Source organism: Cetorhinus maximus, chromosome 10, assembly GCF_964194155.1.
Source record: "Cetorhinus maximus chromosome 10, sCetMax3.hap1.1, whole genome shotgun sequence".
NCBI classification, from domain to species: Eukaryota; Metazoa; Chordata; class Chondrichthyes; order Lamniformes; family Cetorhinidae; genus Cetorhinus; species Cetorhinus maximus.
Genome location: NC_135888.1, coordinates 33,271,460 through 33,297,951, shown reverse-complemented (window position 1 = coordinate 33,297,951; position 26,492 = coordinate 33,271,460). Strand labels below are relative to the sequence as shown.

Genomic DNA, 26,492 nt, shown 5'->3' with positions numbered 1-26,492 from the left:
AAGTACCAAGATTTATGGCTAGGATCAACTTCACTGCCTGGTAAACCATCAGAATAGTTAAGCTGTGTTAACTTGCAGAAACACATAATAAAATAATTGACTCTTTTGAGCGGGCTTGTGTAAGTAAACATTATTTTCAGCCTCTTTGTTCTTTTCAACTAGCAACAGCTTGTTTTGTTGAAAATTTAGGTGAACAGTAGTGCAGAACATCGCAAAGTTGGATGGAGAGAAAATTAAGTAAATCAGAAAGTAATAATAAGGTGATGAGACAGAATGGGCAGTGTGGGGAGATGAATCACAGAATTGTTATGGTGCAGAAGGAGGCCACTCAGCCCATCATGCCTGCACCAGCTCTCCAAATGAGCGTTATGATTTTGTGTCATTCTCTTGCCTTTTCCCCATAACCCTGCGCAATGTTTCTGTTCAAATAATTATCTAATGCCTGCTTGAATGCCTCGATTGAACCTGCCTCCACCACACTTCCATGCAGTGCAACTGTGAGAGCTTTCTCTCACATCGCATTTGCTTCTTCTGCAAATCACTTTAGATCTGTGCCCTCTGAAGAAAACATGAGAGAGCTTCACAATCACATCAGAACCATGGATCAGACTTGTGGCAATTATCAGTGTCTTTGCAACCTCCAAGATGGGTAGCAGCCTCATCTCTCTGCATCCCTGTGTGACAAAAAGTTAGGAATTCTGTGACAATGATTGAGATAACCAGTATCCTAATCTGCCTTCCCTGCCCCATTATGAAAAAGTCCCATTTCCTCCTGCCCAATCCCCCACCCCCTCCAGTGGCAGGAATGAGAGAGCAGTGGTTCTTAGATTTTTTCAGTTGAAGGACCCCTTTTCAGATGGATTAGCAATCATGGACCCCCCCCAGCTAAATTATAATGCTACATAACACTGATGAAATTGCTGCATGCAAGGAGTGTTTCGATAATGCTTTTAAGAAAACAGGTTTACTTACATGCTGCTCTTCATCTTCGGTAAGACAAGCAACCAGCTCTGTGCTGCAGGTGTGGCAGACATACTCCAGTCAAACCCCACCGGCTCGCATTTTCACATCATTTTGCAGACCCCCTGGAAAGTATCTGTGGACCCTCACGCTTCACAGAGCCCAGATTGAGAACCACTGAGATACGGAACTCATTGTCTGAGGAATCGCCCAGGAATCAGGACTTGTCTCTTCAAATATGTGTTAACCTTATTTTTGCGCAACGATCACAAGTTCCTGCTTTAGATCTGGTTTTAGCTTATTCAAATTAAACATTCAGTGGTAACCTTTTTTGAAAATTGGGTGAATTACTTACAATTCATTTTATTAATCCTAACCTTAAACAGGTAAGATAAGTTAAACACACAAAAGTTTAAGAATTTCAGAATGACCCACCCGCTCCCGCCCAGCCCGCCCGCCAAAGGAAAAACTCTGCCCTTTATCTCTCCCTCTTATCTATGAAGTTTGCTGAAGGTCAAAGGATTGCAAATTAGTCGCATTTAGCGCAGTTTCGCTGAAAGAAAATAACCTCGAAATTGAAAATCGGTGAATCTCTTTAAATACCACAATCCACACATGATTTCGTTGCCACACTGTAGCTCTTCTTTATGACTAACACACTGACTTAAAGTCTGTGTAGTTAAGTCTTATCTAACAATTTCACAGACTGATTTGTGAGGTTATTTGATTTAAGCCAGACTCTTTCCAGGAATTGTTACATTTAGGTATTTTCAAGAGAGGCAGTTAGTCATTCATCATCCCTGCTGCTTGGTGTCTTCAACACACTTGTCTAAAGAGGCTGTGAAAGAAATTAACCATATCACATGAAACCGACAGGCAGCTTTGCCTTGATACTCCCTTACCATCCTTGCTAAAGACAAGTTAAGTGTTATTTGGATTTTGTGACTCTCTTAAAGGCAACAGCTGCAAAACATTTCACTCTTATAAATATTCTTACGGAGCAAGATGTGCACAACCCAATTTCCTGGTGTCTAACCAATATAATTTGCCCCTGGAATTGATGTAACCCAGTTCCAACCCATGCCACCTCACAATCTGCCCACCAAGTCTCCAAAGAACTAATTTACAGAAGTTAAAATCAGGGCCAGTGGCTTTGGAAGTTGCACCTACAATGCAGAAGGTTTGATAAAGCATGATGTGAGAGTCCTGGCAAGGCAGGGACTAGCAGAAGTGAAGAAGTTTTGAGCCAGAAGAATGCAAAAACTGCGCAAACTGATCACTGGAGATGGGAAAGAGTTCTTGAATTTTTTTTTGGCTTTTCATCCAAGTGGTCTAGACTTGCTTCTGATTGTTTGTAGGACTTTGAGACCAACAGGATATTGTTTTTTCCACACCCATAGTGAGAAGTTTTGAGAAGCAGGTATCACATTATGGAGGGGGAAATGCAGTTGGAGAAAAATAATAAGGGGTTGTCGTTTAGGACTGAGATGAGGAGAGATATCTACCTTCAGCAAGTTGTGAATCCTTGGAATTCTCTCCCCATGGGGCTGTAGATGCTTAATCGATGAGCATATTCAAGATTGAGACCAATAGATCTTTGAGCTCTGAAAGAATCCAGGGATATGTGGATAGGGAGGAAATGTGGAGTTGATATTGAAGTGCAACCACAAGCTAATTGAATGGCAAATCAGGCGCCTTGGGTCATATGGCCTGCCTCTGCTCCTATCTCTTATGCTGTGATGCAAGATGGAGGAAAGAAGTACGAGGAAAGCTGTATGCCCTACTACATGAAGATCTGTGACTGAGATCACCTGCTTGAACAGTTCTACTTGTGGCAGTGATCATAAGTTCAATCAATGTTTTTGCCAGTGGATCATTTTAAGCAACCCGGAAAAATCCAATTACTATCAAACAGGTTGGTGTCCAAGCATGTATTCATTGGCTAACTGTCATACTATCCCAAAAACTTAAGGAACTCCGCTAGATTAGCATCTCAGCAATGCAGCAATTGCATTCCAGGGTGTAATAGATGACCAGGAAGAATTACAACTTGGTCAATATTCAGAGGATGTGTGACATGATGTTAGAGGGAGGACTTCAGATTCTTGGGGCATTCTGGGGCAGGAGGCACCTCAAGAGGACTGGGACCAATGTCCTTGTGGAGTGGTTCACTAGTATAGCTGGAGAGGGTTTAAACTAAATTGGCAGGAGAGTGGGAACCAGCACATAGAAGTAGAAAAGAAAAATGAGATGCATAAAGAAGTGAGGGTGTTAGCACTAGACAAGAAAGTAATACCACATTAGGTGAGAACAGACTAAGAGAGATATAAAGACAAGTTTAGAATGCATGTGTGCAAATACACAGAGTATAGTGAATCAGTTTGGTGAGCTATAAGCGCAAATAACCATGTGGGATATGATGAGGTGGCAGTAATGGAAATGAGGCTTAAAAATGTTGAAGACTGGGTGCTTAATATTGATGGATACAAAGTGTTCAGAAAATATAGGGAAGGATAAAGGGAAAGTGGGCCAGAAGTACTAATTAGAGAAAACATTGTGGTGTTGGATAGAGAGAAAGTCCTTGAATCCATTTGGTTAGAATTGAGAAGCAAAAAATTATATGATCACACTATTGGGCCTATTCTATATGCTTCCAAATAGTGGGAACGAGAGAGAGAGCAGCGAATCTACATGGAAATCAGGGATGTGCAAGAACTACTGAGTAGTGGTATTATGGGACTTTAATTATCCAAACATTGATTGCGATAATGTTCGAGTAAAGGGAAGGGAGAGGCGGAGGAATTTCTGAAATGTATTCAGGAGAACTTCCTTGAACAGTATGTTCTCACTCCAATTAGGAAGGAGATATTGCTGGACCTGGTGCTGGGGAATGGGGTGGGACAAGTGGACCAAGTGTCTGTGGGAGAGCATTTGGGTAAGAGTGATCATTATATCATAGGGCTTAGATTTGCAATGGAGAAGAGCAAGGAACAATCTAAAGTAGAACTTCTAAATTGGAAGAGGGTTAACTTCAATGGGCCAAGGGGGATACAACCAGGGTAAAAATGGAACCAAAAAGTCATAGGATGAACTGTAAATGAACAACAGGCAATCTTTAAAAAAGAGATGTTTAAGGTTGAGGCTAGGTACATTGCAACAAGAGGGAAAGGTGGGGAAACCAAAGCCAGGACTCCCAGAACATTGAGGGAGATAGAGAATATGATGAAACAAAGATGCATATGAGGCGAATATTTCAAGTGAGAAACAGGCCAAATACAATGAGTTGAGAGGAAAGGAGAACATTGAATAAGGCTGGAAAGAAGAGAATGTGAGAATAGAATGGCAGTTAACATGAAAAGTACTCAAAAATCTTCTACCAGCAAGTAAATAGTAAGTAAAGAGTAAGAGGCAGCGTAGGGCCTATTAGGGACAAAGAAAGTGCTATATGCTTAGAGGTGCAGGGCAAGGCTAGAATATTTAATGAGTAATTTGCATCAGTTTTTATTAAGGAAGAGGATGCTGACAAAATATCAGTGAAAGTGGAGATGGTAGAGGCAATGGATGGAGTGGAAATTGATAGACAGGATGTACTTGAAAGGCTGGCTATGCTTAGAGTGGGTAAGTTGCCTGGTCTGGATGGCTTGCATCCCAGGTTTCAAAGGGAAGTAGGGGTGGAAATAGCAGAAGGGCTTGCCATAGCCGTCCAATCTTGTACAGAAATGGGCAAGGTGCCAGAGCATTGTAAAGTGGCAAATGTGACACCCTTGTTAAGAAGGGGTGTAAGGACATTGCCAGAAGTTACAGGCTGGTCAGTTTAACATCTGTGGTGGGTAAGGGTTTGGAAACAATAATCAAGGGAAAAAATTAACAAGCCCACTTGAGGAAGTTTCAGTTAATTCTCGAGAGCCAGCGCAGATTTGTAAAAGGCAGATTGTGTTTTACTAATCAAATTAAATTTTTTGATGAAGAAACAGGAAGGTTGATGAAGGCAATGCAGTAGATGTTGTCTAGGTGGATTTTAAGAAAGCCATTGACAAAATATCACATAAAAGACTAGTTATCTTTTTTTTGTGGGATGTAGGCATTGTTGGCAAGGCCAACATTTGTTGCCCACCCCTAATTGCCCTTGAGAAGTGGTAGTGAGCCACCCTCTTGAGCTACTGCAGTCTACTTAAAGTAGGTACACCCACAGTGATGGCAGTTTAGTACAACTGAGTGGTTTGCTAGGCCATTGCAGAGGACAGTTAAGAGTCAACCACATTGTTGGGGGGGGTCTGGAGTTACATGTAGGCCAGACTGGGTAAGGACAGTAGATTTCCCTCCCTCCCTAAAGGGCATTGGTGATCAGCATTTACAATAATTGACAATGATTTCCTTTGAATTCCAGATTTTTATTATTCATTGAATTTATTAACTAACGGAATTTAAATCCATCAGCTGCTGTGGTAGGATTTGAACTCATGTCCCCGGAGCATTAGACAGGGCCTCTGGATTACTGGTTCAGTGACATTCCACTATGCCATAGATAAAAACAACTATGCCATCATCTTCCTGCAAAAGAAAATTTAACAAAATTGAGGTTCAAGGAATAGAAGAGTCAGTTATCAGCTTGGATAAAAAAAAGAGCTTTGGGACAGAAAATAGTGAGTTGTGGTAAATGGTTGTATTTCAGACTGGAGGATAGTGGACTGTGGTGTTCCCTAAGATTCAGTGCTGGGACCACTGCTTTTTTTTCGATTATGTGTAAATAACATATTTGGGCTATAGAGTAAAACCTCTTAGAGGGCAGCATTCCATAGTAATACATTGTAACATCAGCCTGGATTTTGTGCTCAGGTCTCTGGAGTGGAGCTTTTAGAAGTTTACTAAACACCAATTAGAATAATATGAAAATATTTGGTAACTTTATAAGTTTAATTAGACCAAATCCTTGTTGTGAAAATTATGGGAATACATTCTATTGCCAATTAAATTAATCAGTAGCCCTCTCAGCCCTACATTAGCTGGATGAAGAAACTAGCACTCAGAGTTGATGTGGGAGTGGATTTTTAAACTAGTTTTGCAATAGGCTTACGGCTGCTTTTAATCCTTGTATGTTTTGTACAGAAATAGCAGAGATGATCTACAGTCTATTTAATGGCTACACCAGTGGGAAAGAACAGCAAACTGCTTACAACATACTGATGGAAATCTCCTCCCCCATGGTTTACCGAGTGATACATCACTACAACTCTCACTATGAAAAATTTGGAGACTTTGGGTGGCGCAGTGAAGATGAACTCGGTCCAAGGTAACCCACTTTCTAATTAGCACTTTGTTTTTTAACACTATGCTCCTGATGTCAGGACAACAGCTCATGTTAAAAATGCATGCCAGATATCCTTTCAGAAAATGTACATGAAACCTGCACCCTTTCTACAGGAGAGGCACAATATTTTTGTGCTATGCTTGATCTGAAGTGCTGGATGAATGAATTATAGCTCCCAAATCATGAATGTAAACTTGTGCAGTTTCTCAAGCACCAGGTCACCTACAACTCATGCAGCGTGCATCCACAGGAGCTGACAGACCTTGATGTGCCATATGTGACTGCCACAGCCATGGAGCCCAAGGTAAAGTGGTTAATGCTGTTTCAGTTCGCACTGCTGAAATGGCAAATGGTTCAGAGCAAGCTCCAAGTTTACAAGTGGACATGGAGATAATCATACTCTGTGTAAAATACCAGTGCCAATACTGCAGGGAATGCTGTTGTGGAAGATTTAATTAATATCTCAAAGGTTTGTTTTCTTACAATTTGGATGGACATCAGGGAATAGATGTGTAATTTTCCCAATTTTTAGTTTGGATGCTTTTCACTATCTTTTTGCTGATGAAGGACTGTTTCCCAGCCTTTGACTTACCCTGCATCAGTAAGCCTGGTTGGAATTGACAGAGAACATAATTAAAATAATGGATAGTTAAAAATATTGTTACTAGTCAGGCATCATCTGCAACAGGGCACCTGTTGGAATCAGAGGTGCTGGTGCAACACTGGAGAATGTAACGATCAGTTGTGTAATTTACTTCCCTTTCACCCCGAACACCAATATACATCTTCGTATTTACCAGTCAGGTTGTGCTAATTGTTCACTGTTCACTAAAGGTACACAGTTTAGAGTGAAACCGAACCATATTAACAGACCAGAAAGATCCCAGGCTCAGTGCTTGGGCTTTGCTTATTTCTCAACAGGGCTTCAAGAAACAATTCCAAAAGATCAGTCAAAGGTTCTGTACCAGTTATATTTAGTCACCCATTCTGCACATGTGGATGGCAAGTGAACAGAATAATAACAGTCTGAAGGGGTTAAATTATCAGGACAGATTGCATAGACGTGGCTTGTGTTCCCTTGAGTATAGAAGATTAAGGATAATTTAAGGGAGATGTTTAAAATGATTATAGGAGTTGCTGGACAGATAGATAGAAACTGCTGCCTCTGATGAGGGAGTCTGGGACAGGAAGGAGGGTGGGAGAATAAGCTTAAAATTAGAACCAAGCCATTCAGTGGTGATATACAAAAGCACTCATGGTAGCGGGAATTTGGAACACTCTCCCCAGATAAGCTGCTGTGGCTCGTTGGTCGATAATTTCAAATGTGAGATCGATAGACTTTTGTTATGCAACGGTACTAGGGTTATGGAACAATAGTTGGTAGATGGAAGCAAAATACAGATCAGCAATGAGGTAACTGAATGACAGGACAGGCTCAAGGGGCTGAATGGCCTACTGCTATTTCTGGCATAGGAATGAGCTCACCTGGTTAAGAAGCTTCATGAGGCTGTCTACACTCACATGCGAGTGGCCAATTGAGCAAGGCTAAAAATGTGCAGGCAGTGCCTGCCAAACATTACCCCAGCATAGAAACAAGAGTGAGTCATCCAATCCTTCGAGCTTGCCCTGCCATTCAATTTGATTAATGCTGATTTATACCTCAATTTCATTGCCCTGTTTTCTGAGAAAGAGAGGAAAATATACAGGGGTGGAAGAGAATGGATAAACAGAATTATCTGTTACACAACTGATTATTAAATTCTCAAGTGTTGCACCAGCACCTCTGATTCCAACAGATGCCCTGTTGCAAATGATGCCTGACTAGTAACAATACTTTTAACTATCCATTATTTTAATTATGTTTTCTGTCAATTCCAACCAGACTTACTGATGCAGGGTAAGTCAAAGGCTGGGAAACAGTCCTTCATCAGCAAGAAGATAGTGAAAAGCATATCTGTCGTCAGTGTATAGAATTATCACAATGGCATCTAACAAATAAATAGCTTTTGCACTCTGTTGCGCATGTTATGTTCTGGTTACCTCAACTGCCAGGACACCAATGAAACCAGAAAAAAAAAATTCCAAGGCTGCGGTCTGCGGGGGAAAAAAAGATTAAACCCAGTTTTTGTTGCCTCTGTTATTTTTATCACCAAACAGCAAAGGAATATTTCTTCCAACAGCAGGAGATTCTGAATGCATCAAAAAGTTCATGCCAAACTGGTCTTCAGCTTTTTTTACCTCACACAGTTGCAAGAAACAAAAACAGTTTTGAAGATTGCTTAAGATGGTCTTAAAAGAAAATCCAGTTTATGACACAACAAAGGTTACCATTAAGGCTGAGATCCAATCTTAAAGTTCAAATGACATTCGTAAACTGCTTGAGTTTTGCTATCACTGTTTGATCAATCCCAACCTCCTCAATTAAATCATAGTTTTATAATCACTCCCCGCTAACTATTCATCTGTGTGCAATTCCTAACAGTCTATAAAATATCAGTAAGTAATAATTGACAGTTGTCTGTAATCTTGAGGAACCAAGGATGGGAAGGTTGGTTGAAGGATGAGAGCTTTTTGGTGGAGTCCATTATTTGAATGAAGCTGATTAATTGTCACATGGGCAGTCCACAGGTGTGATTCTGAGCTTCTGGTCAGCTGTCATTTTAATTCTTCACCCTGTGCTCACTCTGACCTCTTCATTGTTGGCCTCTTACATTGTTCTAGTGAAGCTCAACATAAGCAGGAGGGGGCAGAATCATCCACTCCTGTTGATGGCAGAGGCCGCGTGAGCGGACAATATGGCGAGAAGGCCAAGAATCGGGTTCATGCCGTTGTGAAACCTGTTTGCAATTGTCTGCTCCACCCATCAATGGCGGGCAGCATTTCCTGAACTTAATTATAATACATCTGCATATCATTCTAAGCCCTGCTCACCGGAATCAACCTCCCACGCTGGATCATCTGGGCACGTCGGCATGATTACACACCACGTGTTTCACAACTGAACGTAAGCGATGTAGATTCGATGAGCTGCTTTCGCTTGGGACTTTGATGTTTGTTTGCCTGCCTTGCCTTGGGCAGCTCTCGCGGTCACCAGGCCAGCATTCGCAGGCAGCACCACATTACTTTTAGGGAGGCTCACGGGCAGGTCTCTACTTATGAGACCAGCCGTTTTTCAATGGCTGCAGGGCTATGGCTTGCTTGGGGAAGGGAGGGAGGTGGCCTCAGGCAAGGGAAGAGGCTGCAGGACTAGGGCATTAGTCGGGAAGGGGTATATCCTAGGGTGTTTGTGGGGACAATTGTTGATCTGTGCAAGTGGTCTCAAGATGGTGAGGGCTGAGGAGGCAGTCTCCAGAGGAGATTAGGTCAGATGGAGATGTGGGGGTGCATGTGAGAGAGAGTGGTGATGTCCCTTGAGCTGGCAGCGAGTGAGATGCCAGTGGATATGTGATGGGCTTGTGCGTGTGTGAGTTTAGAGTCATGAGATGATTGCCTTATCCTGACAACATGGATGAGATCATTCATCCTCTTTCTGCACTGGGTGGCGAACCTCTTCTGTGCAGGGTTGGCACTGACCACCTCTGCCACCACCTCCCAAGCTGGGGTGGTGACACTGATGAGGCTCCTGTGGCCAGAGCGGGGCTAGAGGACATCATGGTGGGCTCCAACAGTGCCCAGAAGGCGTCCTAGGGATGCATCACTGAATTGGGTGGCTGCACTCTTCTTGGCTTTTGGGGCCATGTCTTCACGGTGCCCTCCTGGGCTGGAAGCACTGAGAGATGTGCGCGCGGCTGGCGTGAGCAAGTGGCGAGGTGACAGCACAGTGGGCGAATCGGAGGCCGCTCGCCAGCGAAATGGTGTGTTTCCTGGGAATGCATGATTAATGAGGCAGGATTGGGATGATACGGTCTGAAAATCCACCGTTGTGGCCAGCGGGTAGAACGTCCTTTTTCCAGCCTGCCTTTTTCCAGTACTTGATGCAAATCTGGGGCAATTCCGCCCAGAAACTTTCATTTAGGCACTTTACAGCTTTCTGGGCTCACATGTGCTGTGGATAAAGGGGAACCGTTGGATGTACTGTATTTAGATTTCCAGAAGGCATGGTTGACAGGATGTGACGTGTGGTGTGCCACAGGGATCAGTGCTGGGGCCTCAACCTTTTACAATTTATATAAATAACTTGGATGAAGGGACCAAAGGAATGGTTGCTAAATTTGCTGACAACACAAAGATAGGTAGGAAAGTAAATTGTGAAGAGAACATAAGGAGACTACAAAGTGACATAGATAGGTTAAGTGAGTGGGCAAAGATTTGGCAAATGGAGTATAATGTGGGCAAATGTGAAATTGTTAATTTAGCAGGAAGAATAAAAAAGAAGCTTATTATCTAAATGGTGAGAGATTGCAGAGCTCTGAGATTCAGAGGGATCTGGGTGTCCTTGTGCATGAATCACAAAAGGTTAGCATGTAGGTACAGCAGGTAATTAGGAAAACTAATAGAATGTTATCATTTATTGTGAGGGGAATTGAATACAAAAGCAGTGAGGTTATGCTTCAGTTGTACATGGCACTGGTGAGACACATCTGGAGTATTGTGTACAGTACTGGTCTCCTTATTTAAAGAAATATGTAAATGCATTAGAAGCAGTTCAGAGAAGGTTTACTAGACTAATACCAGGAATGGGTGGGTTGTCTCATGAGGAAAGGCTGGACAGGTTAGTCTTGCATCCACTGGAATTTAGAAGAATAAGAGGCGACTTAATTGAAATCTTTAAGACCCTGAGTGTGTAGGGTGTAAGTGGGTAGCTGGGTGAGGTAATTGTTCTCACGGACTTCAAGAACATACCCTCCACCAGTGCAAAGACACACACCTCAGTGGCACCTAGTACAAGACTCAGGGTCACAATATGTTGAGCACAGCGAAACATCTGATCCACAGCAGTCAGAGGCAGGGACATCACAGGTCACTGGCACTCAGAGGACTGCCGGAGGCCACGATTCTGCTGAGTCCGAATCCGATGACAAGCCTCTAGACTTGGTCCTAAATCAGTTGCTGGAGCTGCAAAGACAAGACTGGGAACATCAGGAAGGGATGTCCACTGCACTCCTCAGATTGCAATGCACCATGGAGGAGTCCGTCCGCCTTCAGTCTGAGCTGATAGCGATGACATACCAATGCACTGAGGTCCACACTGGTAGGATGGCAGCCGCCAAGGACACCTTGGTCCAGGACATCGGTCCTGCACTGCTGCAGGAGCTGCACTTCATTGCTGTAGCCATTGGTGGCATCCATCAATGTCAATGCGAGAGGGGTGTGGGGCAGTTCGATCTCACTCCAGCTGCCCCTTCTCCTCAAGGAGTCAGCTAGGGGACCTCGGCCATCTATAGGGAAGAGAACCAGCAGGTCAACACCGCGGGGCCATCTACCCAGGTGACTCCGGGAGTGTCCGATTAATCCCAATCCCCTCTTCCTGTGACCCCATCATCCCCAGCTCCATAGGCCGAGGAGGGTGCACCTGCCCCACAACAGAACACCCAAAGCAGGCGGGGGCCCGCCATGTCTCGGCCCTCAAGAGGACACCCGCCATCAGAGACAACAGGGCGTAGCAGTCAGCAGGCTACCTCCACTGGATGTCGGGGGAGCACCAAGACGTCGTGGCAGGGCAGGGCAAGGAAAGTGAAAAAGATGTAGTTGTACAATGTTGGCACGGGTGAGATAGGAGTGAGTATGTGATCATGCAGAACAGTTCCCCTCATTAACAATGACAAGTGCCATTGAGGGCTGCATGTTGTCTGATCATCTTTGACTTTGCAAGGGCCAGGGCTAGCCATGAGGGCACATTGGTTGTGTGTAAGGGGAGGCATCTCAAGATCAGGGAGCCAAGCATCTGACCTCGTCATGCACAGGTGCTCCGTCTCCATATTAGGATAAATGCAGCTCAGGATCCCTAACTTAAACTGCCAAATGTCAGTGTCATTTTGGGGAGTGTATCACAGCCGGCTGAGTCATCTCTAAGTGCAGTCACAGCAGCGGTATCTCATCGACTGCCTTGTCCCAAGTGTTATGTTTCTGTGTCACCATCGATGTAACACTTTGTGCGTGGTTGCATTGGTTCTGATGGATCTCCATGAGGAGCCTTGCCAGATTGAAGGCATGCAGCCACTGGCCCGCTGAGGATCATGCAAGTACCCCTGAGTCTTGTAGGTTCCTGTTGAGACTGGGATGCTGGAGGGACATGTGAAGAGACAGAACTTTCTGATGTCCGATGCTGGGACACCTCCTCCAGGTAGCACCTTATCTCAGCAAGGACATATGCCCTCAAGACTTGCTCATCCTTCAAAGCATCAGGGCAATGTGAGTGTTCGGTGCAATAATGCACGGTCATCTGGAAGTTCATGGATGAAATTAGAGGAATAGCTATGCTGGTGGTCATGCTGACCCATGATGGAGGAGAGTTGTCCAGCAAGATCCTCAGTGCATTTTGTCATTCTCCTCCTGGAATCTGCTGACAATGAGAGCCTCACGAGCATGCCTGCTTCATCTGGCCTGTGCAATGGCCTCTTTGTCTGCATCCTTGGCTTCTACAACCTCATCACCTCCTCATCGGAGGAGGCATGCAGCCCCTCCATCTCATCATCTGCCAAGTCATTCCGCCTTTGCAGCGTCAGGTTGTGCAGTGTGCAACAAGCAACGATGGTTTGTGAGACCTTCCAGATCTGTTCAGACAGTGGAATTGCATTTTCAGGATCCCTGTGGTGTGTTCCACCAATGTCCGAGTTGCAGCATGAGTCTCGTTAGACCTTCTCTCAGCAGGAGTCTGAGGCCATCACACAGGCATCATCAGCTACATCCTTTGTGGATAACCCTTGTTCCCGAGGAGCCAACCCAGCATCCTGTGTAGCCCCTCAAAGATGTCAGGGCTCTGAAACCTACTCAGGATGTACGAGTCATGGACATCTCCTGGGTATCTGGTGCAAGCCTGCTTGATAAGTTTTTATATGGTCACATACGTGTACATTGAGTGAGTGGTAGCCTTTCCGTTTAACGTATTGGACTGCCCGGTGCCAGGGGGCTTTTATAGCGACATGAATGCAGTCGATGACACCTTGCACATGTGGGAGCCCGGAAATCTCAGCAAATCCCAGTGCTCTTGCGTCCTGGCTTTCTTATCTCTGTTGACGTTGATAAAATTGTGGGCCTTTGCAAAAATGGCATCTGTGACCTCCTGGATGCTTTTGTGGGTGATCCTGCAGAGGTGCCCAGTGGAGCCCTGGCGTAGAAGTTGAGTGCGGGGGTTACTTTTACAGCCACTGGCAATGGATGCCCTCCAAGTCCCCGTGACGCCAAATCCTGCAGAATGTGACAAGTGTGAGTCACTAGATCCTTTGACATGTGGCGGCGTCTGCGACACTGGTTCTCACGCATCCGCAGATAACACATGCGATGTTTATACATCCTGGGTCTAGCGAGGCACCTACGAATGCCAGCTCTCTGAGGATCATCCTCGGCCTCCGCAGGAGGACCTCCTCTCCCTTGGTCTTGAGGGTTCTACTCCTCCCTTTGGTGAACCAGACGCCTCATTCTTCTCTCCTGCCTATAAGCAATAAGCAGGCAGCGATAACACCAGGATCCATCTTCCTGATGGTCTCTTCACTGCAGTATCAGTGAGATACATGCAAGAGTCAGCATTTGTTTCCAAAGGTCCAATTTCTGTCAAGGAATCGTCTGTGATTGTGGGCCTTTTTATGCATGCAGGGGAGTACTGGCCCCTGAAATGATGCGCAATGCAGGGTGCGCATGAACGTCCACCACAAACCACCGCACCCACCATCCCCCCACCCTGCCCCCAGCACGCATGACCGACTGCTGACAGCTTGGGCCAGGCCACTGGATGTTCTGCTTTCAGGCAGGCTCTGGGACCATCATTACCTGCACTCCAAGCCTGCGCTGTTTGGACTAAACATGAGGGTGAATGTTCAGTGAGTACATGAGATTAATTTTGGAGGTCTGGAGGCTTCTCCTTTGTGAGTGGTGAATGGTCACATTTCCAAGGGGGTTCTCAAGATTTTCCAGTCACCCAAAAGTTCTGCGTTTCCATAATACTCTGGTGAATTTGAAGGCTGAAAACAAGGGGTTAAAACTAGGGGAACAATCATTGCCACTTCAAAGGATCAGTGTTGCATGAACGGGCCTTGTTGCTTCACTCTCTCGACTCCCTGCATGTCAATTGAACAACAGCTAACTTGTCTCAGCTGTGCCTCTGTCCTCACTTTGGAATTATCATTTCAGTTGGGCGGCCCTTTAGCACCCACAGTCATGTGTCTCAGTGCAACCCCCCACCTCTCGTTTCCCCCACTGGAGCCCTTGCCCTGCAGCCCCTTCCCTTTCCTCACTCCTGTCTGGCCCCTTTCCCTGTGGAGCCCTTGCCCTGCAGCACAGTAAAAGCCACCCCGCCTTAACCCTGGTGCGACAGCTGTAGAGACGTGCCTGTGAGCCCCCCTGAAACCGCAGCCTGCGAAGCCTGTCGCTGACCCTCACGAGCGCTGCCTGATGCAAGGTATGCAAGCTAACCTCGGAGCCTCGAGCAAAGTGCAGGTCACCAGTTGAACATTGTTTAATTCCTATTGCAAACCATGTCGTCCCAATTACACACCAACGTGGGCTCTTAATGATTGCGGTGAGCAGGCATCATAATGAGATGTTGATTTACTCTAATAACGCTTGCAACGTTCAGTGACAGGAAACAAAGCCCATCATTGGTGGCTGAAACGCACAATCGCTTCCTCGTTTTACATCATCGTAAATCCAGTTTTGTGCCTTCTTGCGAGATTTAGCTCTCATGCCCTCCATGACGTCTGCTGCGATTGGGAGCAGAAAATCTCGGCCTTAATCTCTCCGACCTTTTTTGTTCTTCACCCGTCTTTTTCCTCCCTGATAATGGCTCAAAACCTATTACGTTTCTAGCTTTTTCCAGTCCTAACGAAAGGCCATTGACCTGAAGTGTTAACTCTCTTTGCCTCTCCATGGATGCTGCCTGACCTGCTGAGTTTTTCCAACATTTTCAGTTTTAAATCTCATATTTCCAACATCCTCAGTATTTTACATCTGTCTCTATGAAAATGGGGATGTGCAAGAGTCCAGGATTGGAGGAATAAAGAGTTCTGGAGGGTTGTAGTTCTGTAGTTAGGGAGGGGAGGTGAGGCCCTAAAGGGATTTTAATACAAAGGAGGGAATATCAAAAATTAGGCATTGCTGGACCTGGAGGTAGATGACTGAGCATAGAGGGGAATGGGCAAATGGGTACTTTGTCTGAGTTAGGGTACTTTGTCTGAGTTAGGATACAACCAGCAGAGTTTTGGATGCAAAGTTTTTAAAATATTACTGATAGATTGTCCAGAAACAACTGCTGGTAATCTTACCACAATATCACAGAGTACAGAAAGAGGTAGTACGTTGTGTGTGTACTACCTGTCTGAAAGATTTATCCACATAGTCCCATTTGTCACACCCTTTCATTTTTTTAATTTCAAATGGTCATTCTTGTACTTCTTAAAACCATTGTAGAATTTGCTTCTTGTGAGGCATTCCAATTCCTAACAACATTTTGTGTTAAAAAAAAAACCTCCTAACCTCTCCCTTCATTCTTTTAGTGATTACCTTAAATTTATGCCATCTGGTTACCAACTCACCGACCAGTAGAAAAGGTTTTTCCCTATTTACCGTATCAAGACACTTCATAATTTTGAACATTTAACCATGCTGAATATGAAATTCCAAAACTATTCTATTGAAGGAATTAACCAGTTTATTTTGAAGCAATGACTCCATTAAAATAGCAGAGTGAGGGGGTTGATACGAGTGCTGTAAACATTCACATGATACCGTTGCCAAGAGTGACTTCAAACCTATATTTTCTAATACTCCCAACAGAAGGAACAACGTGAAACAATACAAATGAGCCTGTGAATTAAGAAATGCAGCCTTAATTATCTGAAGTCTCCATTTAGCCTTAGTATTGGCACTGAAGAAGACAATATTTGCATCATCTGTACTATTCAGCAGATATTTAGCAGAACATTTCTTTTTTGGCTGTAAAATCATCATCTTGCTTAACTACTTCCTGAAAGTCTTCCAAGTTACATGCGTATCAGCTGCAATTCTTTGCTCAGCAGACGATAGTTTCACGGGCTTGCCTTTTCAGAATGTGCATTTTATAAGGTCTGCTGGGAAAATTACTCTTCAAAAAGATATCAAACAGCAAATTAGATGCAGTGCAACACGACACACAAACATGCAAGGGAAATGATTGGGGATGTGCCAGTGTCTTGGCTTCCCTCACACTATAATAGTCTTTTGTGGTCATTTATTACCTCAGCCTTCATTTTCCCAAACAGCATAATTTAGGTCACTAATGTGGCTCCATCTCGTATTTAAAAATTCCTCAATGGTGCACTAAGTTGATTTTAGATTTCCTTAAATGCATTGCTTGACACTGGTACAATTTACTTTCTACTCAATATATTTATAATATGTAGTTTCCTTAGGGCAAATTTGGATATCCCCCAAAATCAGGCCTGGAGATCGCAATACACAATTAACCAGCCCCCATTCAATGTTATGCAGGCAACATGCCAACTGCACGCTGCCTGCTAATTTGAATGATTGCTGCATGCAGTCAGGGCTAACCATGCTGTTCATTGGCTGGACACAGCAGGGGGCCCAAAATCAAAACTTTCCAGCGTCACTCAAAGCTGACCTGCACTGCTAAAGATAGTTAGCACCTCTTAAAGGATGTTGGGGTTGTGGGGGGACAATGGGGTAGTTGTGGGGAGGAGCATTGTGGCTAGAGGAGGTGCGAGCAATTGTGCAGAATCGAAGTTGACCTGGGAAGCAGCGAAGAATGTCACAGCATTGAACAGAGCAGCTTCAAGGTTTTGGAAGCTGCCCTGGAAGTCTTGGGTGAAGGAGGTGAGAAGTAGGAGAGATGTCCTGTATCCACAGAAGGCCCTACAGACACACAGTCAAAAGGAAGTGGGACCCGATAGCCTTGCAGGTCAATGCGTGGAGTCAAGCCCAAGGACCTGGGTGCAGTGTCGCAAGAAATTCAGTTATCTCACCTGAGTGGTCAAGGTCAGTGAATTCAACCAATTACACCACGAGTCTCAGTGGCTGCACAAATCACCACATCCCCATCACTCACTTAATAACAATCTCTCTCAAAAAGGACCGATACCTAATATTTATTTGCTTTATCTCACCCGCATACCCTTATCTCTGCTGCAAGCCTTACACGCACATCTCACAGCTTACACACACTGCAAGCTATTCAACTATGTCAGCCACATCAGCCATACAGATTGCACAACAACTGTACAGGACGGGTTGCATCAAAACTGGAGGGGCACCAATATCCTGGCTGCGAGGCTTGCTGGTGTCACTCGGGAGGGTTTAAACTAGTATGGCGGGGGGGGTGGGAGCCAGAGCAATAGGTCAGCAGGTGAAATAAATGACTGGGAACTAGTGAATATGGCCAGTAGGACTAAGAGGAAGGGCAGGCAGGGATAAATTACTGAACATAGTGGGACTGGGGTTCTGAAATGCATTTGTTTCAATGCGAGAAGTATAACAGGCAAAGCAGATGAGCTTATAGCTTGGATTAGTACTTGGGACTATGATGTTATTGCTATTACAGAGACTTGATTGAAGGATGGACATGATTGGCAGATAAACGTTCCAGGATTTAGATGTTTTAGGCAGGATAGAGAGGGATGTAGAAGAGGTGGGGGAGTTGCACTGCTGGTTAAGGAGAATATCACAGCTGTACGACAGCAGGACACCTTGGAGGGCTCATGCAGCAAGGCAATATGGGTAGAGCTCCAGAATAGGAAGGGTGCAGTCACAATGTTGGAGGTTTACTATAGGCCTCCCAATTGCCAGCGGGAGATTGAGGAACAGTTATGTATGCAGATTTTGGAAAGATGTAAAAGCAATAGGGTTGTTGTGGTGGGTGATTTTAACTTTCCCTCTATTGACTGGGAATCACTTAGTGCTAGGGGTTTGGATCATGAAGAATGGATGATGTAGATAGTCCAGCTAGGGAAGGGGCAATACTGGACATGGTATTAGGGAATGAACCCTAATGGTTCGGCCAGGTGGTCGAAGTTTCAGTAGGGGAGCATTTCAGGAAAAGTGACTATAATTCAGTAAGTTTCAAGGTACTAGTGGATAAGGATAACAGGAGTCCTCGGGTGCTTAATTGGGGGAAGGCAAATTATAACAATATTAGGTAGGAACTGAGGAATCTAGACTGGAGGCGGATGTTTGAGGGCAAATCAACAACTGACATGTGGGGGGCTTTCAAACGTCAGTTGATAAGAATTCAGGACTGGCATGTTCCTGCTAGGATGAAGGATAAATATGGCAAGTTTCAGGAACCTTGGATAACGAAGGATATTGTGAGATTAGTCAAAAAGAAAAGGGAAGCATTCGTAAGGGCTAGAATGCTGGGAACAGATGAAGCTCGTGGAGAATATAAAGAAAGTAGGAAGAAACTTAAGCAAGGAGTCAGGAGGGCTAAAAGGGGTCATGAAAATTCATTGGCAACCAGGATTAAGGAAAATCCCAAGGCCTTTTCTACATATGTAAAAAGCAAGAGGGTAGCCAGGGAAAGGGTAGACCCACTCAGGGACAGAGGTGGGAATCTGTGTGTGGAGCCAGAAGAAATGGGAGAGATACTAAATGAGTACTTCTCATCAGTATTCACCAAAGGGAAGGACTTAGCGGTCGATTTGTCTAGGGAAGAGTGTGTAGATAGCCTGGATCATGTTGAGATCAAAAAAGAGGAGGTGTTAGATGTCTTGAAGAATATTAAGGTGGATAAGTCCCCAGGGCCAGATGGGATCCACCCCAGAGTACTGAGGGAGGCAAGAGAGGAGATTGCTGGGGCCTTGACAGAAATCTTTGTATCCTCACTGGCTACGGGTGAGGTCACAGAGGACTGGAGAATGGCCAATGTTGTTCCATTGTTTAAGAAGGCTGGCAGGGATAATCCAGGAAATTACAGGCCGGTGAGCCTCATGTCAGTGGTAGGGAAATTATTGGAGAAGATTCTTCATGACAGGATTTACTCCATTTGGAAGCAAATGGGCGTTTTAGTGAGAGGCAGCATGGTTTTGTGAAGGGGAGGTCGTGTCTCACAAAGATGATCGACGATAGAAGGGCAGTGGATGTTGTCTACATGGATTTCAGTAAGGCCTTTGACAAGGTCCCTCATGGCAGACTGGTACAGAAAGCAAAGTCACACGGGATCAGAGGTGAGCTGGCAAGATGGATACAGAATTGGCTTGGTCATAGCAGACAGAGGGTAGCAGTGGAAGGGTGCTTTTCTGAATGGAGAGCTGTGACTAATGGTGTTCCGCAGGGATCAGTGCTGGGACCTTTGCTGTTTGTAGTATACGTAAATGATTTGGAGGAAAATGTAACTGGGCTAATTAGTAAGTTTGCAGACAACACTAAGGTTGGAGGAGTTGCAGATAGTGAAGAGGTTTGTCAAAGGATACAACGGAATATAGATCGGTGGGAGACTTGGGCGGAGAAATGGCAGATGGAGTTTAATCCGGACAAATGCGAGGTAATGCATTTTGGAAGGTCTAATACAGGTAGGAATTATACAGTAAATGGCAGAACCTTTAAGTGCATCGACAGGCAGAGGGATCTGAGTCACAGGTCACTGAAAGTGGAAACGCAAGTGGATAAGGTAGTCAGGAAGGCATATGGCATGTTTGCTTTCATCGGCAGGAGTATTGAGTATAAAAGCTAGGAAGTCATGCTGCAGCTGTATAGAACCTTGGTTAGGCCACACTTGGAATATTGTGTGCAATTCTGGTCACCACATTACTAGAAGGATATGGAGGCATTGGAGAGGGTGCAGAGGAGATTTACCAGGATGCTGTCTGGTCTGGAGGTTATTAGCTATGAGGAGAGGTTGGAGAAACTCGGATTGTTCTCACTAGAGCGACGGAGATTGAGGGGCAACTTGATAGAAGTTAACAAAATTATCAGTGGCATGGACAGAGTAGATAGTCAGAAGCTTTTTCCCAGGGTGGAAGAGTCAATTACTAGGGGACATAGATTTAAGGTGAGAGGAGAAAACTATAGAAGAGATGTGCGGGGCTAGTTTTTTATGCAGAAGGTAGTGAGTGTCTGGAATTCGCTGCCAAAGGAGGTGGTGGAAGCAGGTCCGATAGTGGTGTTTAAGAGGCAGCTTGACAAATACATGAATAGGATGGGAATAGAGGTATACGGACCCCAGAAGTGCAAAATGTTTTAGTTTGACAGGCAATATGATGGGCGCAGGCTTGGCGGGCCAAAGGGCCTGTCCCTGTGCTGTACTTTTCTTTGTTCTTTGTTCTTTGTTCTAACCCTGACACACCTCCTTGCCTCTTGCAGGGCAAGGTGGCACACAGGCAGCAGGAGCTAACCAAAGCAGACAGGCCTACCTGCATGTTCTAACCCCCATGGAGGGGCTGATTGGCTATTCTGGCAAAGCCCATCACTGAGCCCAGCGGTGGAGCTGAAACCATGAAAGATAATGGTATCCTCATACCTAATCTTCCTTCCCACGTCCTATTTCTTCCAGTTTACAAGCTTCAGATGATGTAAACATGCACCACTTGCTTTCCTCCTCTTCCTGCACCACATTATACCCTTGGACCATTTTTCCTTTCAGATGTCCGAGAGTGCAATGTGACCAGTGGAGGAACACCAATAGGAGAATGATGAGGGAGAGACCGTACTGTCGCTTGATCTCAAACTCACAGCCACCTGCTCAGACACTGACACTGTGCATACCTTAGAGAATAGGTTAAAGGCCAAAGTCCTTGCCATTTGCCTGTCAGTCAGCCAAATCAGACTGCTGCCACCCATGCCAAGCTGGGACAGTCAGGATTTCTAGTCCCAAAGCTGTTTAAAGTTGTGTAGCAAGATCATCTGCAGCTTCCCCACTGAAAGTCAGTGGTTTTCTACTAGCGATGCTGCAGCCATTGGGGAGTGCTGGTTAGGAACACTAGGAGAGGCAAAGTCTCTCAGAAAACAGGGGCTAAAAGGATGCAGCACGGTGGTGAGTTGAATTTTGTATGCAATTTGGCATAATTTCACTTAGCTTGGAATGTTTATTTTGTGATGCTTTGATTTTGCATTATGGCTAAGTGAACGCCATAATGGTCAGTAACAGAGCAAAAGGAAGGTGTGGGACAGATGGTGAAAAGAGAATTGGGGTTGTTGTTACCTGTATCACTCTCAAATGAGCCCATCATGGTCAGCCCATGCAGAAAGGGACTGCATGGTTGCCTCCTCCCTTTCTCTTCCTCCTCTTCCTATTCATCCTTCTCCTCGTGCTCCTGCTCCTCAGCTGCTTGTCATATAGCTTGTGGCAAGGGCTGTCCCCTCATGATGATGAGGTTGTACAACATGCAGCAAGCCTCGATGAATTGTGACATGTGCTCTGCCAAATACTGCAGGGACCCTCCAGATGACCTCGGCAGTGGACACACTGTTGCAGCATGTCAGTGGTCTGCTCTGTCAAATTTAATGTGACAGCATGACTTTCATTGTATGCATGATGCGCACATGTGTGTGGGTTGCATAATGGAGTTATTAGCCATATTGTCAGCAGATAGCCCTTGTTGCCAAGTAGTCATCCTTTGCCACAGTTTACCATGGTTACTCAAATGCAATTGGCAAAATGAATTGCCACAGGATGAAGGCATTGTGACAATTGGAAGAATACTGGACATTGACTGAATGCTGCCTATGTTCATACACCAGCTGAACATTAAGGGAGTAGAGCCTCTTTCAGTTCCTATATAGGGCAGAGTTGAAATGCAGGATTCGCAAAGCAATATGCATGCAGCCAAGGCACCCTGCACCAAGGGAAAACCTGCTGTCCAAATGAAACTGTGCTTACTCTGCTTGCTTGTGTCTGGCAAGAGAAAATGAAATGTCGTTAGCTGTCAATAAATAGGGAATATCCGTGTCCCCCCTTAAACAACAGTGGATGGCAAATTATGAGATGCTGCAAATATCTCCACCTTCATTCTGCAAGGAGCCAGATGCCAGATGCATAAAAGCTCATTGCCATGGTCACCTTGGTAGCCACTGGCAACACAGTCCTTGCCCTGTTCTTTTCCTGATCCATTCTGAGGCAGGAAAGTGGGAAGATGTCTTAATAAAACATTGCTACAGAAGATTGGGAATCCTCATCAAAACTTGTTTCTACGGGCGGAATCGGCACAGATTTGCACTAAGTGCGGTAAGCGGGCGGGTAAATTGACGTTTTACCTGCTGGCCGCAATGGTGGATTTTCATGCCGTATCGTCCCAAACCCACCGCATTAATTATGCATTCCCGGGAAGAATGCCGTTTCAATGGCAGGCGGGCTCTCATTTGCCCACCATGCCATCACCTCGCTGCTTCATTAAAGTCCAGCCATGCGCACACCTCTCAGTGCTTCCAGCCCACGACTGCTGCAAAGAAGACATGACCCCAAAAAGACTACAACCCCCAGGTTCAATGACGCGCCCCTCGAGCGCCTTTTGGATGCAGTGGAGGCCCGCCATGATGTCTTCTACCCCTGCTCTAGCTGCAGAACGGACAGCAACCTCACTAATCTGGCTTGGGAGGCAGTGGCAGCAGTGGTCAGCGCTAATGCCCTGCAAAAGAGGATAGCCACCTAGTGCCGCTACAGGATGAACGGCCTCATCCATTCCACCAGGGTAACTCATTCTTCTCATCACTCTCAACACTCACACTCACAAACCTATCACACATCCACAGCGATCTCAAACCTCAAGAGACAACACCACTAACTCTCACACACACCTTCACATCTCCATCAGGCTCATACCCTTTCAAGCTCACGTCCTCATCTTGTCCACAGATCTGCTCACCACACAAACATTCCACGCAGTGCCATATGTCCTGCTCACAGTCTCTCCATCTGTTTTCATGCAGGAGAAGCCTGCTTACATCAGCAAGGAGCAATCCCAGACCTGGGGTGGAGTGACCCACATTAGGCCCCTCACTCACTCTGGGGAGTGTGCCATTGCGCTGACTGGTGAGGACATGGTCCGTGCCTGCGGTGACGGTGAGGTCGGCGGCGAACACCCTCGTAAGGATCCTGCACCATATCATCCCTCACTCAATGCAAATGTGAGTGCTTTCTCTCTCCTGTTTTTGACTCTGCTGCCATGCACTACTTACCTCGACTTTGGTTCACAGGGAGCTCTGCCAAGCGACTGACACTCTCAGCCAGCCATTCCCTTAGTTCCATCCGCGTCCTTACTGCCAGCCAAGAGGATACCTCCTCCACTGAAGAGCTGGAAATAAGCTGCCTGGAAGACCCGTCACAGCGCTTACCCACACTCTGCACCAGCGCAGAGACACGCACCTCAGTGGGACCTCGGCCTAGAGCAGGCTTAGGTTCACAATCTGGTGCTCACCGTACAGACATGTGTCCGCAGCAGGAAGAGGCAGGTTCGGCGGAGCTCCCCGGCACTCAGAGGACTGCTGGGGATCAGGCATCGGTGAGGTCTGAGTCAGATGACGAGCCCCTGGGCTTGGCCTACCAACATCCTGGAGAGTCAGCACAATGTGTGGGAACATCACGCAGAGCTGTTGGAAGCCCCCAGCAGAGTGGCACGCAAGTCGGAGGAGTGCATCCACCTGCTCTCTGATGAAGTGGTGCCCACATGTGCCTGTATGGAGGCTTCCATGGGGAGGATGGCGGACGCCATGGAGACCCTGGTCCAGCAGAACGTGGAGATGCATGCAGACCTGCACGCCATCATGCCAGCCATGGGTGAGTTCCTGCGACGCGAGAGGGAAATGGGACACCTCGACATCCCTCCAGGCGTTTCTTCCCTTCAAGGAGTCAGGCCGGCGCTGCTGGGCAGTGAAGGGAAGGGAAGCAGCAGCTGGACACCCCCAGGTCATCCATTCAGCAATCTCAGAAGCTGTCCTCTCCCTCTGAGTCCCCTTTGCCTGTGAGCCCCTCAACTATATCCTCTGTCACCGTAGAGGAAGCAGCCGGCCATTGAATGATTCTGGATGGAGATTTGTGTGTGTATGTATGTGTGTGTGTGGGGCAGGGTCTTTCAGAGCCTCGTGCAAGCACTCTCCCACGCACACGGATCCTTCACATATTATACTCACCTCAATGTCCTGAGCATTTTCAATGTTGCCTGCTGGGGTTTGCTTTCAGTTGTCCATCTGAGCTGACTTGCATCTCCGTCCACCCAACGATAACACTACCATGCAGCACCTGATCTCACCCATCATGACTCTTGTTTCACTTTCGATTTGGACAGCATGGTCTGGATTCGATTTTTCATGTCCTCCCCCGTCTTTTCCCCTCCCCCAGTCACCCATTTCCTTTCCCCCATCACAGTTGACCCCACCGGCATCACCTTCCATCTCCCCTCTGCGACCTACCAGCCACAACCTTTTCCTTCAAGGATGTCTAGGTAAATGTGCATGTTCCCTTCCTTCCCTAAAATCCCAGCCCCATCCATGTTCATCTCCCCAACCTCTTCCTTCCCGCCCCCAGGGTCCGTGTCTACCTCCAAGCCCCGCCAACCACCCTTGCCATCCCTTCTACTGCTACCATCGAACCCTCACCCTCCCACCCTACCACCTCACTCTGCCCTCGGTTATTCTCACCATACCTTGCCCGCCCTCAGTTCCCTGCCCAGGAGGCAGTCATGAACCCATCAGACCCCTCCGTTGCATGTTCACCTGGATATTTCCTCCTCCGGACTCCCTCCCCCTTCCAATCCCACTCCTTTGACACCTTCATTCCTCCCCCCAACCTCACCCCCCCAACACCTTCATTCGCCCCATTCCAACCTCACCCCCCCAACACCTTCATTCGCCCCATTCCAACCTCACCCCTCTGACACCTCCTCCTCTCCCGGTTGATCCTAGACCATCTTCTCCCGCCCACTCGACCATCATCCATTGTGAGCATCAACGGTGACTTTCCAACTTCCGTGAGCTGCTTTGCGGCGGAGCTATGTCCATGAGAATCCATCCAGCATGCCATGGACATTCCTCCAGGATCCTGTTGCTGTCGGGCTCCAGCATCTTCTGCTCCTTGATGTCCGCGATGTGAGCAAGGCCCTGGCGGTAAGTCCCGACTTTTGCACGTCACACTTGTCAAGACGTGTTCTGCACCAGCATGGTTTCCCACTGACGTAGGCAGACGATCCATTGTTGGGGGCGATGAGTCCGACGGGCTGGCCTTACAATGATATGCTGATGTATTACAATGAGGGTCCTGACATCCGATGGCAGGGAATGCGGCCCACCATCAGCGGGTGGAGCGGACAACCGCAAACTGGTTCCACGACGTTGTGAAACCGATTTTTGGACTTTTCACCATATTGTCCGCTCATGCCACTGAACAAGCCCGAAGCCAGTGGGCACGGTAAATTCCGGCCTATGTTTCACTGCTAACAACTTCAACATGTTATCTAATGGATCTGTTCAGGCCAGGATAGATTACACAAGCTCCTTTTTTGACAGATTTGAGAGAGAATTGATCTCCTTGCTCTGAGACTCAATATAAAATACAAATAAATCGTACTCTTTGTATAATTTTTAAATAAACAAAATTGGTGGCTTGCAATGCAGCACTGACTATTTGGTGGAGACAGTTGTTACTGTGGTTTTGGCCAAGGTTACTGTGTTAACTCATAATGGAATTAAAATTGCTAAAGTTGTGACTTTTGACTGAAGGTTTAGTGCACCAGGGCTGTCTCAATGCCCAGATACCAATCCTAACAATTTTTGAGTGTTTCCTTTCCTGGGATATGGTTCCACATTGCCCAACACCTTCCTGTTTCTTGCCCAAGGGAAACTGGGCAATGAATACTGGAAGGTTATTTAACCTGCAGAGTATCACTAACTAAGCCAGTGCAGTCCTTACTAGACATTGCTGAATAGACAATTCCTAGGAAAATCCAGCGATTGGTGTGCTTGCACGCAAGCAGGGGAGAGGCCTCATCCTGAGTGAGACACAGCCAGAATGAGTGTGAGTATTGGCAATTTGGCGCACAGTGGGAATTCGGTGCAGAAGGGAAGAGATGCTCTTTGCATTTTTTCTTTGCTATCCAACTTCTTAAATCTTCAGAGAGTGGTTTTGCCCTGCTGCAGCAGTAGAGGCTATAGG

The 26,492-nt window shown here is 46.0% G+C and overlaps 1 protein-coding gene across 6 annotated transcripts in view; it reads left to right on the top strand.

The window, feature by feature from the left end:
- The window catches only part of astn2 (astrotactin 2), a 1,702,785-nt gene that overhangs the window by 1,629,754 nt on the left and 46,539 nt on the right, over positions 1 to 26,492 (top strand). For all 6 annotated transcript variants that reach the window (XM_078550334.1, XM_078550333.1, XM_078550331.1 and 3 more), the window contains one exon: positions 6,067 to 6,250. In XM_078550334.1, coding sequence (XP_078406460.1) covers positions 6,067 to 6,250 — 184 coding nt within the window. The remainder of the gene's footprint in view (positions 1 to 6,066; positions 6,251 to 26,492) is intronic.